At 47.3% G+C, this 19,382-nt stretch overlaps 1 protein-coding gene across 1 annotated transcript in view; it reads left to right on the top strand.

Annotated features, from left to right (window-relative positions):
- The window catches only part of ULK1 (unc-51 like autophagy activating kinase 1), an 84,561-nt gene that overhangs the window by 61,045 nt on the left and 4,134 nt on the right, over positions 1-19,382 (top strand). Inside the window, 13 exon segments of the mRNA XM_050906422.1 lie at positions 907-1,032; positions 4,638-4,789; positions 5,623-5,706; positions 6,277-6,539; positions 7,189-7,373; positions 8,219-8,334; positions 8,924-9,028; positions 9,031-9,066; positions 12,217-12,404; positions 15,163-15,341; positions 15,486-15,604; positions 17,845-18,002; positions 18,220-18,355. Coding sequence (XP_050762379.1) covers positions 907-1,032; positions 4,638-4,789; positions 5,623-5,706; positions 6,277-6,539; positions 7,189-7,373; positions 8,219-8,334; positions 8,924-9,028; positions 9,031-9,066; positions 12,217-12,404; positions 15,163-15,341; positions 15,486-15,604; positions 17,845-18,002; positions 18,220-18,355 — 1,847 coding nt within the window.

Genomic DNA, 19,382 nt, shown 5'->3' with positions numbered 1-19,382 from the left:
CTTTCTGTAATTGTGCAACATCCCTGCAATGGGTGTTGGCAGTTGTAAATAGCATTGCCATGGCAATTAATCCTAGAATTCTGGAGCCTTTGGGAAAAGACTTTAGGCGGCTACTTAGTTAAATGTGGTGTATAGCATGGTTTGTGTATAGTGTGGTGTACAGGCTAAGAGTAATAGGGGAAACTGTCACCCGGGGGAATAGATATCAGACGTGAGCTGATTAACCTGCTGGGATGGAACTAGAATGAAGTCTGAAGTTTGCAGAATGGGCCTTTCCCATTTTGTGTGTGTGATATTCCAGCTGACCTTGATGAGTACATAGATACCACCTCCTGTCCCCTAAATTTATTCTTGCCCGAGTTGCCTTCTCCACCCTGTAGTTAACTTGCAAATACTCTGATATAGACCGCAAGTTTATATTCTCTTTGTGGCGTGCTGAGACTTTCATGGAGATGCCATTGCTGCAGCAGTGCCTCTGCATGAATTGCAAGTAGCTCTTGGCAGCAAAATATTTACTGGTGTCCTTTGTGAGCCACGAATGTTTAGCCCCTGTTCAATGATGTGCTCTTTGGCTGTGGATCTGAGCTGCTGGAAACTAGGCCAGTTGTGGCCTGAAATAGCAGGGCTCCAGTTTTCCTGGAGGGAGTGGTGTGCTTGGGTGTGTGTTTTAACTTTGGTCTGTGGGTGGGAATCGTGCTGGAAGAAAGGTGCCTGTTTTCAGGAGATGTGTGGTGCCACTTCCCTTTGATATGACTTTGAACTACCTCCCAGTATAAACCCACAACCCAAGAGCAGCCAAGGGGACGCTCTCTGTGTACTTTTGCTTTATGAAGATAAAACCTCCAATTACCTGGTTGATGGCCCACCCCTTACAAGAGGCTTTCTTTGTGTGTCTCCTTTCAACAGCCGGCCAGGTCAGTGTTCTAGCAGCAAGTACGGACACTCCGTGCCCATTCCAGTCCCAACACAAATTCATAACTACCGGCGGATTGAGCAGAACCTGCAGTCTCCCAATCAATACACCTCTCCGCGGTAAGTGCTGGGGCTGGGAGGAGGGGGCAAAGTCAGCGCGGAGGCTCCTGTGTTACAGCCTGAGGGTTGTAAAACAAACTGTTTCACAGTTTATTCTCTGTACCTCTAAAAATTTCCCTGTGTGATGGGCTCTCCTCCTTGCTGTAGGGACCCAATGTGGTATGTGTTACGTGGTAACATAGGTTTGGAGTATTTCTGTAGTGATGTTGAGATTTATTTGTTACCAAGTAGTATAAATTTTATCTGTGTGCATGTATGCGAGACAGCTCCCGTCAACTTTCAGTGCAGGCTGAGCCCTTTTGAGTCTGATAGCTTTTCCCATGGCAGCTATGGTTTGGGTGTCCCAGCAGAGAACCATCCATCCGGCAGATGCCTTTATAAAAGGAAAAAGTTGAGATAAACAACTAAAATGGATGGGGCTGCAGAACTTACCTGACTTCACCTTAATTAGTTCCTGTAGCTAGTCACACCATAGATGATGTGTCTTACACGAGTTGCATATTAATGTGGTTATGCAGCCAGGATTGATTAAATCATGAGCAATTTATGCCTGTGAGGCAGAGCATGTTTTCTGAAGGCTGTCAGGAAGACCCAGATGCCAGCCTTCAGCCGTACAGCTGACCTTCTGAGTTCAGTGGTAATGCCTTGCACATCCAAGACACATAGGGCTTCTATCTCTTTTCACGTATAATTTCTGGTTCTTACAGGTTTGAAATCTGGGTTGACAGCGGCAGCCCAGGTCGTAGACTAGTTGGAAGGGACTCATACGGGATCTTAAAGAGTTTGTACAGCAGGGGCATTCAAACAGAAGTGTCTATGAGGTGTCGTGTCTTTTTTTGGATGAGTTGTTTTGGTATCTGGATTAGTTCAAGTTTAGATTTCAGAAGTAGGGTAATACCTATGTCAGCCTAAGTTTGGGCTTCAGCCAGCCTAATTCAGGATAAAGCTTATTCAAAGTGGACTCAGAAGTAGAGACACGATATGTTGATATCAATCAAGGATGAGCAGAGAGATTGTTTTGTGCCAGTGTTACTTTAATACTGTTTGATGTTCACTTCTTCGAGTACATGGCAAGCTCCTTCCTGTTTCCTACGTGCCTTGTATTTTTTAAAGCAAAACTTGTGGACCCTGTTAGTGTTGGAACTCACAGAAGAGTCCTGGTTATCCATGTGACGTATAAAGCGAGAGCTCTGGAGCAGAGGATGCACGTAGGCACGCTGTGCTGACCCCAGGCCTGGTGACGGGCTGCTGAGTTCAGGTTCACAGCCTGCAGCTACCAGTCAGGGATCAAACTGTCATGTTTGCTCCTTTTAGTCACCACTGTGTAATGATGAGATTAGCATCGTCCCTGCAGAGGAACTCGAGGAATGGAGACGATCAGGATGACTCACACTCTGCTTTTAGCATCTTCTCAAAATCTCTGGCGTCATGTTTTTTTCTGCCCCGGGAAGCCATATTTGTCTCTCACCATCACTTCCTCTAATCAGCAAATTCAGTAGACACCCTTCAGGAATGGAAGGAGAAATCTTCATCAAGCATTTAGTATGTGATTCCACTTTTCCATCAGGTGTATCAATCAGGCCATTACAGCCAAGTGCCTCGTCATGTTTGCCAAGTCATTTGACTACAAACACTCTTGTTCCTGAAAAATCGACCACTGTCATCTGACTGGCTGGTGTATGCCTGCGTAACGTAGCTTGTTTGTGGATAGATATGTTGCTTGTTGAGGTGATAATTATGTGTGCATACTTTTGGCCACATCACCTGTCCTGCTCGTCTGCTTGCTTGCTTATCCCATGTCTCGTAGGGTGGCATTTGACATTCCACATCTCTCAGCCGCAGCAGTCAGCTGGTGTTTTTTTCTGCAAGTTCCTGGTAGATAATATTCAGCCTTCTGGATGGCTCATATTCTGGAGAGTTAAAAACATGAGGGAGCAATACTTTCTGCCACTGGACATCTAGCTATCTTTTCACCTTGCCAGGCATCGATTCCTTGTTGTGTATTCATTTTGCTTCAGGGCCAGGCACTTGATGAGCGTTAGGCCTCTGAATCTGGAGCAACCTGAAGAGAAGTGATTTTTAGGTTAAAATTTTAAAGGATTTCCTTTTTTCCAAGCGTGTGCATATAGCATGGATTCATTTAGCTAAGAAATGTAGTAGCACATTGAAAAGGGAGGTGGGGGGGGTAGCGGATCAAATTCTTATATCTCAACTACTGAAATACTTTTTATTTATTTATTCATTTATTTTCTGGGACGTGTCATAAAGTAAAACATAGACCTCGTAGTGTTGTTGAGTAGATGTACTGACACTTCATCAGGATGACTTTGCCATTCCTGGGTAATGTAGCTAGCCCTGCTTGCGCTGCTGAAACCCATATGCCTTTGTTCCTTCTGTTCAGACACGTATGGACAGCTTAATGCAGCATCACTGGGAGAGGAGGCAGGATACCTTGGTGGCAGCATCTTTCAGTGGCTTGAGCACAGAGGGGTTTTTTCAGCATATTCATCAATTCATGTCCAGAAAACCACCTACTGTCTGAGACTAATATTCTTTTAACAAGGGAAAAAATGTTTCCAAACTGAGTGTAGAATGAAGGATTTGATGAAAAGACTGTTTTCTCATATAGAGGAGTGTAATGGGAATCTTGGTGAAGGAGCCTGCAGAGGCGGAGTGACATTTCGGTACACAGAGTTTAGGTTATGTGTTCTTAATGAGTGGTGAAAACACGAAAATATTGAGAAATAATTAATTAATGTACAATAATCCCAGCTCTCTTCCGAGTGACAGTGTGGCTGTACTCACTTTCCCGCTAGTCTAGTTTCCTCTTCTGTTTCATTTTAGCAGCTGGGTAATACTTGAGGTTCCTGCATGCGTGGGCTGTACAAATTAATTTTAACTCCCTAAAGTGAGGCTTCACAAGGAGTTAAAGGAGTTTGGAGCCCAGGCAATTCTGACTATCCAGCCCAAAGAGAAATTCCTCTGGGTAGTACTGAACTGTTTCAGATCTGACAGCCACACACTGCTCTGTTTTGCTCTGTAGTTTCTGATTTGAGTCAAAGCTCTGTTGCAGAGCAGTGCCTTTGGCACAGCTTACCTCCGCATCATACAACCTGCACTTACGGAGCTTTCTACCTAAACGGCTGCTCTGACCAAAGAGTGAGTGGCTCAGCACAGGAGGAATACTTGAATAAAGCCCTCTCAGGGCATTCTGAAGACACTGCCTAAAATAAACACCTTGAACGTGGCAAGATATGAAACTGTGTCTTGTTCAGGATTGATTTAGATACCTGAAAGCATCTGGAAGTGACTTCTGAAAAATGACAGACTTTCCTGCTTACACCTAAGCTAATCTCGTTCGTTCTTTTCATTTGTTTTGCAAAATTTTGTTTGGATTGAAACTCTTGAGAACAAGGATTATCATCTTAATCTGTATTGGTGTAGTCCTAGAACAGTGGGATTTTGATCCAGAATAAACAGCCATGAAGTTCTGCTTCTGTGGAAGTAGCTCTGTGTGTGTGTGTAAGTGTCTGGTGATACTGTTCTCCTTACCCCTCTTTACTGGCACCTGGAGTAATGTGCGTGCTGCTGTTGTTTCCTATAAGGTCTGGTACGGTCCGGAGATCTAGCAGTACAAGTCCTCTCGGCTTTCCTAAAACTGGTGCTTCCCCTCCTTATCCTGGAGAGCATGGATCTGTGCCCAGCTCTAGAAAGCTCTCCTTTGGCGGTGCCAAGCCATTTATGCCATCACCGCAAGGTAAGATGTCAACTGGCATGTTGCTGCCCTAATAAATTCACGTGCCTCTTTCCTGTAAAGAGGGAGGTTATGACCAGCTGTAGCTGCCAGGTAATAGGGAATTCAGATTGTTGTGTTCTCCCATGGCTCTTCTCAATAGATTATTTGACAAGTGTTTTGGGCTCAGTAAAATGGAGAGGAAAACACCTATTAGCCCCAGGAGAGGCAAGCTTTGTTTTGGTGTCTGCATCAAACATTTTGCTGCCCTCTGAAGAGGGCTTCTGTGAGTGCAAAGTATCTTTCTACTGGCTGGGGCTGGGGTGAGAAAAAATGTACGCCAATTGTTGTCAGAGCAAAATTCTGACCAGCTTTGGAAGGGCTTGAATGTCACTGTTCAAACTGAAAAGTAGCTGTCTGAGTATCTGGTAGCCTGATCCAGACGCTAACAGGCAATTCCAGTGGAAAGGGATAAGAAAAACGCCAGGGTGCAACTGATGCAATTTGCTGTTATCTATAAAGAAACAGACTCTGATGTAAGTAGCTATTCTATAACCCTCGTGTCTCCACTCCTATATTTATTAGTCTCTGCTGGTGGGGAAATGCAGAATATTCATATTCGATCCCTCTGAATTAATACCACTGCAAAGTCAGACTAAAACTTGCTAAACTAATACCAGACAGAAGTTTTTTTTCCTCCTTTTACAGGAGTTGTTGATCTTTTCACTACACAGCTAGGGCTGAGAAGATGGAAGAGATAACTAGCATCTTTCTATAAAACAGGTGGTGCATAGTGTTGTTATTACCTATGGAAACTTAATGCTGAATAAAATTTTTTTTATTGTGTTCCCTCAAAGTTGGAACAATCCCAGAGCAGCCCAGCCAGACTGTTATCCCGTCTTCTCTTGGAGCAGAAGTGAGAAGCCGGATTCCTGTTGCGGGTGCGTTGGTCCTTACCTTCCTTCATTATTCCTGTGGATAAGTCCAGAACCATAGTCTCAGGGCATTCAAGGTTGGGTATGTTCCTTCAGCAGCTTCTCTTGATGCTTGGCCGGCCAGGATTTCTGTGTGCTGGTAGGAGTTGGGGTTGATCCGTTCACATCCCGTCAGCCAGCATCTTCCAGTGCTGACAGACCCTGTGTTGCAAAAACTCAAATTTGGGACTTTGAAGTCAATGGACTGAATGAAGGAAAAGCATCTCAAAACCCCCAACACCCCCTCTGCCAAGTGGCCTGCTTGATGTGTAATTTCCTTGCTGCTGAGCTCTGACAGTCAGGGTCCCTTTCTCTGTAAGGGCTGCAATGAAGGAAAGAAGCTACACTTTTATTTCCCCGTTGTTCATCTCTCTTCCTCCTGTAGAGTCAGTTTTGTGGCACTGATCAGAGTGCCACCCTTAGCCATCCACTGAAGGTTTTGATCTGTATATGTTTGAGTGGTGGATCCTGGGATCAGGCTGGTTTTTTTGTGTTAGAACTAGAAAATGATGTGATTTGTCACTCTGGGCCCTCCAGGTTCCTCGACGCCGGAACACTCTGCTCGAGGGATGGGCTCCCGGCTCCACAGTGCTCCCAACCTGTCAGATTTGCATTCCTGCAGGCAGAAGATAACCAAGCAGCACTCTGACCCTCTTGTTGCTCACTTTGGTCATACCCCAGTCAGCCAGCCTCTGCAGATTCATGGCTTGCAGCACTGCCGGCAGCTCAGATCCTCACCGAAGCTGTCTGAGTTCATGCAGAGAAGCCCTTTGCCAACTATAATGGGCTCCCCTACAAAGGTATGTCAAGGAGTCTGCTTTTGGGTTTCTCACGGCTCGATCTTTTGGGTTATTTGGGGGTGAACCACTGCGTGATCAGATAACTCTGACCTGGATTTATCACCGCTTGTTTGCTTTTCTTCAAGGGCTGCTTAGTGATCTGTGTGAAATAGGGTAGTGTCCTAGTTCTTAGTGGACAGATCTCACTTGGCAGCAGTGTGCAGCATCTGAGCAGAGTCCAAGGTTTTAAACAGGCAATGAAAAGGAGCTGCCCAGATTAGGCAGAAGCGCATTAGTGAACTGCAGTGCCTGGGCTGGTTTGCACACAGCGACTTGGCTTGTGATGCAAGTGTGTCCCCGGTAGGAATCCCCAGCAGAGACGGCAGACGGTTAAGCAGGTGACAGCCCTGGTGTCTCATGCAAAGCTGACACTGTGACAGCGTTTTCTCTGCTTATGTTAGGCTGCTACAAATTTTCAGCAGAGTTTGTTGTCCTTTCATTTTAGTCTTTCTGGGACTGGGGACAAGTAACGGCATGGGGTGGGATTTCTGCCTCTTTATTTCAGGCAGGTTGTTAAGCATACAGTTTAATTTTGATAACAAATGGGGGGGCGAGGGGAACTTTCCTCCTTCTTTTAAAGACAGATCTCTGTTTCTTCTGTTCTTCTTAGGCTGTGTCCCCATTTGAGTTTCCCAAAACCCCAAGTTCCCAGAATCTCCTCACCCTCTTGGCCCATCAGGGGGTCATGATGACTCCGACACGGAACAAGACCTTGCCAGATCTGAAGGAGATGGGTCATTTCCACTGCCAGCAAACTGGCTTGGGATTGAGGCCTGTGGAAGAGATCAAGGGCAGGTGAGCTATAGTCTGCTTTATACCGTGGTGCTGCGTTCCCTAATACAGGACGGATGGGGCAAATTTCAAACCCCAGCTAACATTGAAGTTGTAATGTAGCATCCATAAACATTCTGTAGTTAACTGCTAGCACCCTTGGATTGCAAGCAGATATGATGCAGATTTTTAAAGTCTTCCACTACAGGGGCAGGCCCTGGCCTTAGATTTTATAAAATGAAAGATTGTCTGCAGCTTCACGCTGTGTTCAGTGTCCAGGGTTTCATCAAGTGGGGATGCAGGATTTTTTTATTAGACCAGACTCCCTGCAATTATGCAGATGCATGCCTTGCCCTTTGTGGAGCCTGTCCCTGTCATGGATGAGAGGGCGTTATGGGTGTTCCTTGTCCATCAGCAATGTGTCCATGGGCACGGATCTTCAGACTAGAGATATATTTGAACGCCACATGCTGACTGTCATGAGCATTGCAGGATACAAAGTCACTCAGGTGTTAGTGTTAAGTTTTTCTTACATGCCTTTCCACAGACTGCAGCTTTCTCCAGTGATCTGGAGGAGTCCTCTGATATTAATTTCTGTATCTTCCATCAAAGAAAAATTGTATTGCAATAATGCTGTAGTCAGTACTTGCCTTACTGCAGTTAGTCATGGTAGTTGTATGCTTTCTACAAGTAGCAGGAGGTGCTTCAGATCCTCTGTTGAAAGAGGAAGAGTGGTTATTTCAGCTCCAGACTGTTTGCTGTGTAGTGTTACGTGGTTGTGGACCAGGAATGGCACAAACTGAAGTGGAAGTTAGCTGAAACCTTGCACCTGTTGACTTTCTGCATCATGCTGTACGTCCTCTTTTTAGATCTCTGAGCACAGGCAGGCTCACTGACCTGCTTTTGAAGGCCGCCTTTGGGGCACAGATCTCAGAAGCTGGCAGCAACGACAGCCTGAACAATGAGAAGCCAATGGAAATTGCAGGTAGGTGGGGAGGCCAGGCAGATCTGGCAGGATGTCCTGGGTTGGGGTGAACAGTTTGCCTACATGCCTCCTACAAATGGGAGGCTGCTTTTCTGATGGCTTTTGGCAAAGCAAGTGACTGCCGTGTGTGAGGAGTGTAATGATGTTTCCTTTCTTTTGTGGAGCGCTCGAAGGTCTGTGGGCTACGCGTGCTGTGTAATTGGTGGCTAGTGGTGTGATTTTTGTAGGCAGGGCTTCCTCTTTTGGCCCCTTCTGAATGTGATGACGTGGAAATGGGGACTTTCTGCCAGGCTGCTCGAGTATGAATGGCTCTGCAAGGGTGGGTCTTCCTGGGCTTGCAGGTTGGGAAGCGAGGAGGAGAGAACAGCTGCAGCAATGTGTAACGCTGCCCAGGCTCGTGTCCTGTAGTCCATGCCAGCCTGGCCTGGTCGTGTTTTCGGGGAACGCCTCCAAAGGGAGCGCTGGCCTGTGCTGGTAGCCACTGTCTCCCAAGAGAGTCTGCAGGAACATCAAACCGCTGGGTGAGGCACACCATGCTCTGAGTAACTTTCCTGTAATGCCAGTCTACACCTTTCAACTGTCTCCCCAGCTCCCTCAGGTGCTTACGGAGGGACCCTGCACTCTGGTGCCCGGGCTGGGGGCTCTGCTAGCCCATCCCCAGTGATTTTTACTGTCGGATCCCCTCCCAGTGGAACAACCCCCCACAGACCACGAGGACCAGGATGTTTTCAGGTAAAGGGCTGATACCTACCTGCCTGTTCCAGTGGGAATGCCTGGGAGCAGAGCGATGTGTTGAATTCCTTGCTGCTGAACACTGGTGGTGGCAGAGGGCTGCTCAGAGCACAGTCTGTAGAGCTCAGCTGGTCTAAATGCCTTTGAGGTTCTCGTGCTGGCTCCTGCCAACCCCAGTTATTGCCGGTAACTGTTTGCACTGGCACAAGGACTAGTGCCAGATAGTGGTTTTCCAGTACTGGAAGAGACAGGCAAACTCTTCTTTTACTTCATTGCTCTCTGCTTCAGGAATAACGCTGCAGCTGTTCATAGACCCACTGTTGCTGACAGGTCAACAAACGTAAAGGTTGTGTTGTGTTCTGATCGTTTTCCCCATGGGTTTTGGATGAGCTATAAAAGATGAGCGTGACCATCCGTGTCCAACAATTTCAGTGCATGAGTACCGTTAGGAAAGGGTCAGGATGGCTCTGTATGCAAAATTATTAGTGGTGTTACTCATGCTCTGAGCTGCTTAAGTAGGAAATGGGGAAATGCGCTCCTGCTTGACAGATACTTCTTTTAAGAAGCCAGTGCTCTGGCCTCATCAGCCAACAGTTGAAGCTGTGGTAATTGGCCCTTTTGGGATAGTGTGTCTGGGAGCTAGAGTCTATGTTCAGTTTAAGAAAATATTTGGACACTTTTATTTGCATTTTTGGCTTGTTTGGGTTCTCGTCTTGGCTGTTCATCATCTGAATGTAGTCGACTCTGTTGTTCTTAATTACTGCAGGGAAGGTTTGGATGTAACCATGAATAAGCTGCTTGACTGGGATGGGGGCACACATGGGCTCAGTTCCTGGGCATGGCTTGGATTTCTATCATAACTAAAACCACTCACATCCTTGATTGTCTGGAAAGTTGGGACCATAATCCTTTCTTTGTCTTGCCTATTTAGAGGGTAAGCTCTGTAGGGCAGAGACTCTTACAAAGTGTCTGAGAGGCCTGCAGCACAATGGGGTTACTATCCTGGCTGCAGCCTCTAGCTACTACTGAAATGTTACGAATAGAGAATTCAGACTTCCTGTATTGCTTTTACAGGGATAATAGCAATTTGGAAGCAGATCCAAGCACCAGTTTTTAGTGGGTTGATATTTGGATGCTTAAGGGTCTGCCGAACAGTCAAGATCTCAGATGGGATGCCTGGAAGAGAAGGCTGTTGAATAATGAACCTACAACACATACATAGCATTAGGTCAAGGTGGTCAAAGCAATGCTGCTTGGCAAGCTTTGTTTATTAGGTCTGTGCAGTAACTCCTTATGTTATAGTTAATGCACAAGGTTAATGGTGAAAAGGGGAGCTTTGCAAGCTGAAACTCTGCACCCCAAGTGCTTGGACAAGCCATGAGTAAGATCACTTGACAGATAGAAAGGCAGAGCCTTTTCATGAGTCATAACAGTGTCTGCAAACAGCCTCTTGGAATTACAGGGTATCCAGAATGTGATATTGTTGGTCCTTTCCTCTCTCTGAAAGATCTGAGAATGCTCTGCCAGTCTTTGATGATCTACTTAGCTTTGAAGCATAGCTGCTGTTGTGGTTTAACCCCAGCCAGCAACTAAGTACCACACAGCCGCTCACTCACTCCCCCCACCCAGTGGGATGGGGAAGAGAATCGAAAAAAAAAACCTCATGGGTTGAGATAAAGACAGTTTAATAGGACAGAAAGGAAGGAAAATAATGATGATGATAATAAAAAAATTAGAATATACAAAACAAGTGATGCACAATGCAGTTGCTCACCACTGGCTGACTGATGCCCAGTTAGTTCCCGAGCGGCGATCCATCCCTCCCAGCCAACTCCCCCCAGTTTATATACTGGGCATGACATCATATGGTATGGAATATCCCTTTGGCCAGTTTGGGTCAGCTGCCCTGGCTGTGTCCCCTCCCAGCTTCTTGTGCCCCTCCAGCCTTCTTGCTGGCTGGGCACAAGAAGCTGAAAAATGCTTGACTTGGTATAAGCACTACTCAGCAACAACTAAAAACATCAGTGTGTTATCAACATTATTCTCCTACTAAATCCAAAACATAACACTATACCAGCTACTAGGAAGAAAATTAACTCTATCCCAGTTGAAACCAGGACAGCTGCCAACAGGGAGAGAGCTTTGGGAGGAGAGAAGGCTGTGCCTCTGCAGATCAGTTGTGCATTATTATATTGCTGAACCTTTTGAAGGCAGGGTAGGGCAGCAAATTAAATTTGTGGGTAGAAGAGAAACATCTCCTTCCAAAGGATCAGTGACAATGGAGAATATTGCCTTGGTAGAATTAGCAGAGCATTGTAGCTGGTATTGGCATCCCTCCGTCAGACAGAATATATCCCTCTGTGGCAGTGTGTCAGGGGATACGAAGCCCTCTGGAAGTGGTGAAGGTATTAGGAATACCCTGAGACAGAAACTCATTTTGAAGTGTCCATCTTTGATATGCAGTATGCTCTTAGGGTGGATTCAGTGGTCAAGAAGGGGAAAAGATGATGGTGAGGGAATTATCTGATGGGCACTGTACTTACAGGATCTGCTGAATCCTGAAGTTAGGGTCTTGACTCAGCTGAAGTCACTCTCTGCCCAGCCTCCTGTTTGTAAAGAGGAGGAAGCAGAAGTGCAGGGCATGTAATGGAAAGCTCTCCTGGTTTGCATGTAGGTGGTTGGTGGTTTAAAACCATGATAAACATCTCACTTATCAGAGGTGCTCATTCAGTGATAGTGTAAAAGCTAGGGAACCAGGGTTCAAACCATGCTGATCCACGACGGGGAAGCTGGCTATGGTGGTGTATGATAAAAATCAGCCCAAGACATTGTGGCAGGATTCAGAAAGGGTTTGGACAAAAAAGAAGAAAAGAGTACTTCTGAATTGTCTCCATAAATGACAGACATTCTGGAAGGTGCACTAAATCTGCTTGAGCTTGTAAGCTGGTCTACCTGAGTTGCTAAGGAGCTTATGTTGGGGAGTGGTTATTCTGCATCAAGAGTCCTTGCGTCTTCCTCCAAAGTACCTGTTGCTGGCTCCTATCAGATCCAGGATCCTGGATCCCAGAGGATTGTCCCCTCCGCTAGGCGAGGAATACCTGGCCTACTATTAATATCTTCAGTAATTCCTTTGCCTATTTTTCTTCTCAGTGGGGTCTTCCAGCTCTCTCAGTTCTGGAGGCTCATTCACCGGCAGGCACTTGGCAGTGGGAACTGGTGGGGATGCTGTGGAAGGCCCCTCAAGTCTCCGGTATGCTTTTGCTGATCCGATCACCGCCAACCTGGAAGGTGCTGTTACATTTGAGGCACCAGAGTTGCCTGAAGAGACACTCATGGAGGTGGGTATATCCCAAGGACTTGGTAGGGCCAAAGGACTGGGGAATAAAAGTAAAGCAAATCCAGAGGTCACATGACTCCATGTTTGCAGCCAAGGGGGTTGCTTCCAAAGATGGAGCAAACTGGTTGTTTCAAGAGAGCAAGGCCAGTGCAGTGCTGAGAAAGCCCAGGGCATATTTAGCACAGTGACTTTTGAGCCTGCTACCAAGCTGTTTAGTCCATGAGACAGCCCATGACCGGGGTTAAAATTCACCATTCCAAAGCTGAAATTGCAGGCTGGAAACATCAGTTATCTGATGCACTCTGTATTAACAGTTTCTGAAGAAAACCCTGGGTACTTCGGGCCGTTTCCCTTTTAAAAGGCGCAACATGAGTAATAGCTGACTTGAGAGCGTGAGTAGCTTAGTGTATCAAATGACTGCCCGCTGCATGCGCTTGGGGAGTCAGGCAGTGATACGGCCTCTGCTGAAAGGATCTGGAAAAAAGTAAACCTGACACTTGTGCTACTGGTGGGGCAGGGGGGACACCATGTTGTGCACCAGAACAGCTGAACCAGATTGTCGAGGTGAAAGGCTGCCAGGCTCCCCTTCTCTGCAGGCTGAAGACAGGCTGAAGCCGAGCAAATGCTTTTGTAGCTGAGATATATTTGAAATGTAGGTCAGGCTGCCCATTTGCAGTAGAGGTAGGAGGCAGGTTCAGTCACGGTTTCAGCTCTGTTCGTGATACCTCCTTGGGCTGTCTGGGACTGAGGAAGGCTTTTTGTATCTGAATTTTGCTGGTGGTGCTAAAAACCCTTAGATACCCGCAGAGATATGCATACATTGTTTTAAGGGTGTGGGTTTGCTCTTCTACTTCAGATTTTATTTAGCTCCATTTTTTTGTCAATTATGCATTGAATTGCATTCGTTTGCTTAATTACCTGCAGAGCCACAGGGCTAGGACTTTCAGCATTGATGTGATCACAATAGTAGTGAGATGAACTGAGCATCCTACCTGTGTGAGGTCCCAGAAGTATGGGGCCCTGCCAGCTGCCACCACTTCGGACACTGGTCTGAAGAGAAGTGTCCTAAGGAAGTATCAACTTGATGTTGTTAATAGCGCTCAGCTTCTATGTCTGTAATGAGTCATTTGGGTTCGGTCATCATTTCTGCTGAGCACAGTAATCCATTTGCATGTCATAAAACCTTTGTAGCATATTTCGAGACCCCTTTGTGCTCTGTGGCATTGGCCAGAATGCAAACCTGGCAGATGTTCTGATTTCTGCTGATACTTTCGGGGCATTGAAATCTTACTGTTTAAGCACCCTTGTTTATCTTGAGTAAAGCTGTTGCATTCAGATGGGTGGTTCTTCCATCTTTTGTAAAAGTTTCTTTAGGTGCAGACAAGGCAAATTGAAGGCTAGGTTTTAGTTTCTTTTGCAGTGCTTTAAAAACACAATACAGAGATGGCTACGGAAGGAAGGACTCTTGTGATGCCAAATGAGGCCACAAATACCAGCGTAATTAATAGAAGCTGACCGTATAAGCAGAGAGGAAGGACCGTGCATTGGTTAGAGATACCAGGCTGAGACCTGCAAGATCTCAGCAGTTTCCTGCTCTGCCACAAACTTCTTGTATGGCTTGGCAATTACTTAATCTCCAAGTTCCTCCCCTGCTTTTAAAGAAAATAGAGGAAGATGGAGCTAACATTTCCTTACCGTAGTGGACTGTCCGGGTAGCAAGATAGTGGGAGGAGAGATTCATATTTCAGATAGTCAAAGCTGCCTCAGCAGCCAAGTGCCTGAGCCAGTGAATGAAAAACAAAAGCTTGCAGAACTTGAGCGTGGATTTTTTTTTGATAAATTCACGTAGGAAACATCCTTACCAGCCCCCTTTGAGAGAACTGAGCCACTGAATATTTGAAGATCAAGCAGGTTAGCCACTTCTCTACAGAGAGAGTACGAACAATGGAGTTGCATCTGATCCAGGCGGCAATTCATTTTCTAGGACCCACAAGCATTCAGTTTTTCCACAAATAGTAACTTCCCAAAAATGTTTTCAGTGACTTAAGCAATGCAGCTTCCCAGAAATGGGATAATCCCCTTTGATCTGTAATAGCAGAGGAAAAACTGCTTTGAAATGAACGTAGCACTTAGCGTGTATGCCACTCACTAAGTGGCAAGGAGTTGCAGATAAAAGGTTGTCCTTGCTGTCCCTTCAGAGGACCTCGCCCAGGGCTCATTGCACTGAACTGGAAGGATATAAAGACTAAGGGCTAAGTGAGGGCTGGGCTGTAGGGTTGGACACGCTGTGTTTGCAGTTTTCTGTGGCGTAGGAAGTTGTCACTCTCATGAAATCCGCACCTGCTTTCCGTTTTGTACCAGCATTGCTGTGGTGGGGACCAGAGCTGGGCCCGTGATGCAGATGGTCTCTCCCCTGTCCTGGCTGAGCTCTGAAGGAGTCCCACAGAGCTGAGATCCTCCTTGGGAAGGGGGCATGTAATTTTGGAGCAAGTCTCACCAGCTTCTCCGGGGAGCTGCCTGGAAATTTCTGGCCTGGGGCTGTTGCTTGCTGCTATTACTGTGGAGAAGGAACTGGTGTGGTGTGCGGGCTCGGGGCTGAGTTTGGCTGTCCCTGCCCAAAGCAGAGGTGTAGGGGTGTGTGGGGACGGGGTGTTAGTTCTGTAAGCTGGGATGACTTGCTGGCACAGCTCTAGGTGAGCAGCCCTTCCTGGCATGCCAGCTTTCCCTCTGTAACCCCCACCTTGGCATCCCTTCAACAGCAAGAGCACACTGACATCCTGCGGAGCCTCCGCTTCACGCTGGCCTTTGTCCACTACGTGATGGAAATTGCCGCCCTTAAAGGCAGCTCCGGCGAGATGAGCAGTTCAGTGACATCTGAGTACCAGCTCCACGAGAGCGTGGTGGCCGACCAGATCAGCCTCCTCAGCCGGGAGTGGAGGTAAGGACTGGGGAGAGAGCCGCCCAGCTCCCAAGTCTTCTGTCACTCCCTCTCAACCCAAGTATCGTTACGTACCAGAAGTCCTTCGGGACACTTACCGCTGTCCCCTCGATCTGTTTGCATTGCAATGTGCTTTCTTTGCAGCTATGCAGAGCAGCTCGTGCTGTACCTGAAAGTAGCGGAGCTTCTGTCCTCGGGGCTGCAGATGGCCATAGAGCAGATCAAAGCTGGCAAGCTGTGCCTCTCCTCCACCGTCAAGCAAGGTAAGGGACCGCTGGGCACACGGCACAAAGGACTTGCCTGGAATGGAAGTATTAAAAGTATCACAAAGGGTATGGGGGGGGTTTAGTGAGTGTGAACCCCCACTGGTATGCCCAGGAGCTTATTTCTTATTGTCCCCTTGCACAGCCAGGTCTTTTTTATTCATACTGAGGGGAATGTTCCTCTCTTCACATTGGCTTTATGTCTCAAAGCTCTTGCTCGTGCCCTGTGAGAATCTTCAGCACTAATTAGCGAGAGGGGAATGTATCTTATCTGATCCTTGTACATCTCTATCTCAGGTGCTTATTTGTACTTGACGTAAGTCCAACTTAATTACACAGTGCATGTCCTAGGAAGTGTTTACTTGGCAAATGGACACCTGTCTTGGCAGTGATGATTTTTCAAGGGAAACAAAAACACAGGAAGTGAAATACTGGTAATGCCAGAGTCACTGCTTTGCTGGTGTTACAGCCTTCCATTTGCATCTGACTGGCTGGCTTGTGATGCGAGCTGGCTGTGATTCAGTGATTAGAAAAAATAATTTTAAAACTACCATTGTAATATTACTTAGCTTTTTGAAGCACTTGAAGTACTTGACCCACTAGCCACCTTCCCCAAGGACTTGGTCTTTGAAAGTACTCGATCTGCCTTGGGATGGGGTATAAAAAAAAAAAGTTAAATACATTGAGCACACATAAGTTGCAGCAGGCAGTATGGAGCAAGATACACAGGTTTAGCTACGCATCTTCCACAAGTTCAGGCTAACAGGAAAGTTGTCATAACCCAAATAAATTACTCCTTTTCAGGGCAGATTGCAACTTCTAGATTCGTAGTGTAATTTGTCCTTCAGTGTGTGGGAATTGGGCAAGGCTGTCTCTTCTTGTTTCTCTCCCCACAAAATACTGATCCCTTGAGGCTTTTCAGGGCACAGTGAGGACAAGAGGGTTTTCAAGGTACTTTTGTCCCATGTATATGGAAAAAGCAGGGAAACACAACAGGACACTGCCCTTGGAGTATCCTTGGGCAGTGTGTGCCAGGCAGGGTCCCTACCCATAGCCATCCTCTTTTTCCTGATAATTTGGGCACAGCTCAGAGCTCTGATTTGAATTCCGTGGAGGAGGATATTGCTGTATTTGTGTGTTGTTTTGTTTTTGGTTTTTAAATAGTCTCTCTTGACTCTCTTCTCATGGAGTTTTTCATTTCACCCTCCTGATGTGACCCACGAGCTTTGGGGTTCCCACTCCCTCTCAAATTCCTTCTGAGCAAGGGTGATCTGACAGTGTGACCCTGACAGGGATATGTTTTTGTGCCTCGGTCCTTTTCTCTGATGAAGAGTTACAGCAGCCTTTCTTCCTGGAGGCAGTCTCTTCTCTGGCTCTCTGCTCTCTTTTCTCTGCCTGGGAAGGCTAGATTTAGTCGCAAGGCCTGGCTGTCATGTGAGGTTGCCTCTCTGCATTGTAGCTGAGAGAGGCTGGTTCATGGTATGGGTTAATTTGCTGCCCCCAGGAGCAAATCATTGAGCGTGGGGGTTTTCAGATGTGCACATAGCAGTTAATACTCATCAGATGTTGGTGGGAGTTTGTATTCAGTACTTTGAGTAGATCACACCATGCAGCTAGGGAAACTCAAGCTTGTGGCATCGCTTGCTGTTTTGGATTGTTACTTAATTCCTCAGAATCATATTTGATTCCTGATTCTCTGTCCCATGACCTTCCTGTAGGAGCTGCCTTGGTTCAGGAAAGGAGGTGGCCTTTCACAGGCATCAGTGTCTTTTCTTTCTGGGACAGCAGTGTCCTGAGAGAGATTCCCTTGCTTAGTCAGTGCTGCTCATCCACACTCAGCTCCAACAGCTACCACATGCAAGTCACGTACTTCTTCACGGCATGTCATCACCCGTCAAGTAGCAGAAGCTTTGTATCTGGCACGTCTGTTGCTTCTGGTGGTGCGTGAGACATCTTGCATGGTGCAAACTGCTCTCTGCCTTGTGGCAGCTGAAGGAAACAAAAATAGAACTGGCCTCGGGTGAACTAGGCCTTTGCCACATGCAGGCTCATAACTGGTGAAGGTGACAGAGGAGAGGAAAAAGACCTTGTTAGTGCAGCACGTACTTTCCTGCCAGTCTTCTGGCTTTAACATAACCCCGTCGTCTTGAAGTTACTCTTCCGGGGACCTGTGCGTGGAGATTGGGAGGCACAGGGAGAACTGGAAGTAGCACCTAAAGCATTTCTTTCCTTTACTCTAGTTGTGAAGAAGCTGAATGAGCTTTATAAATCCAGTGTATCATCCTGCCACTGCCTCAACATGCGACTCCAGAGGTTCTTCTTGGACAAACAGAAACTCATGGATCGGATCAACAGCATCACTGCAGAGAAGCTCATCTTCAGCTATGCTGTGCAAATGGTAATAACCATACGGTGCCTGGGAACAGGGTTAGCGCAGGGCGAGTGTCAGGCATTAACGGTTCCTACTGGTGGCCTTAGCAGATGGTTTTACTCATGATGCTGTGTGCAGCCTCTGGAGGCTGGGTGAGGGAGGTGTTCACGCAGCTATGGGGCCATGCTGGGAAAGCTGGGTCTGGTCTGGGAGTACCCTCTTGGCACGGGGTTGTTGCCCGCAGGTGCAGTCTGCAGCCCTGGATGAGATGTTCCACCACAGAGAGGACTGCGCACAGAGGTACCACAAGGCTCTGCTGCTGATGGAGGGGCTCCTGAACATCATCACTGAACAGGGGGACATAGAAAACATCAATAAATGTGAGTGTTCAGTGACTTTTTTTTTTATCCCACTAGAACATGTGTTTTTCTAGCTGCACGGATCAGAAGTTTCAGTACCCAGCATCCTTTTTTCCTTTGGCTACATCTTGGTGGACACAGCAGAGATCTCTTGGCTTGTTACAGCTTCTCGCAGCCTGGCCTCCTGCTTTCCCAGCGGGAACTGTTAGAAATGCAGGTCCCTGTTCTGAGCCATATTTTGAGAGCTTCCCCTGCAGAGCGATTGCCAGGGCTTTGTTGGAGCTTTTGATGTGTGAAAGAACTTGCTGAAGGAAGTGGTTTGGCAACAGCAGGGGCCTGGGTTTGGTTTCCAGCCGGAACCATCCCTCTCATTGCACAGAGCACTTGGGAACACGAAACTGCAGCGGCTGTCGGGCAGAGATGGCCGATCAGCACAGCCAGGGCTCCTTCCAACACGTCTTCTGAAACAGGACTGCTCGCCTGTCTGATTCCCCGGCCCCAGGCCTGGCTGAGAAGGCAGCAGACAAATATTTTTCTCATCAGCAAGTGCTTGTGTAGCGATGAAAGCTGAACTCTTACCTACTTGCTGTCGCTTGGCTTCCTCTCCCAGGGACAGATGGACCCCTCTGTCTGCTGCTCCAAGCTGTCACCTCTCTCGCGCTCTCCCTTTGTCGTGAGGGGCGTTATTCTCCACTGCTGCAGGCTCCGCAACTAACACATGTGGAGTGGAAAGGACTGACCTCACTTGCTCTGAGCGCACTTTCCCTGCCCTTATGGCGGGGGTTTAATCACCTCTGTCGTCTCTCTCTACGGGAGGCGGGCAGAGGGGATGGGGGATAGCCATCGTCTGTTAGAGCAGCTTGACTTGGCCTCGGCTCTGCTCTGCCACAGCTAAACCAGCCCATCCGCAGCAGTCCCTGATGGCGTCAGTATGGCTGAAGGGAAAGGCCACAGCTGGCAAACTGTGCCTCTCCCCTCTGCTGGCTACCGAATGCCTTTCTTGGGCCAGCATCCAGAGTGCTGCCAGGCTGCTCCAGTCGTCCGTGTA

This window comes from Gymnogyps californianus, chromosome 16 (assembly GCF_018139145.2).
Source record: "Gymnogyps californianus isolate 813 chromosome 16, ASM1813914v2, whole genome shotgun sequence".
NCBI lineage: Eukaryota > Metazoa > Chordata > Aves > Accipitriformes > Cathartidae > Gymnogyps > Gymnogyps californianus.
Note: the sequence above shows the minus strand (reverse complement) of the source record. Positions and strands in the feature narration are given on the sequence as shown.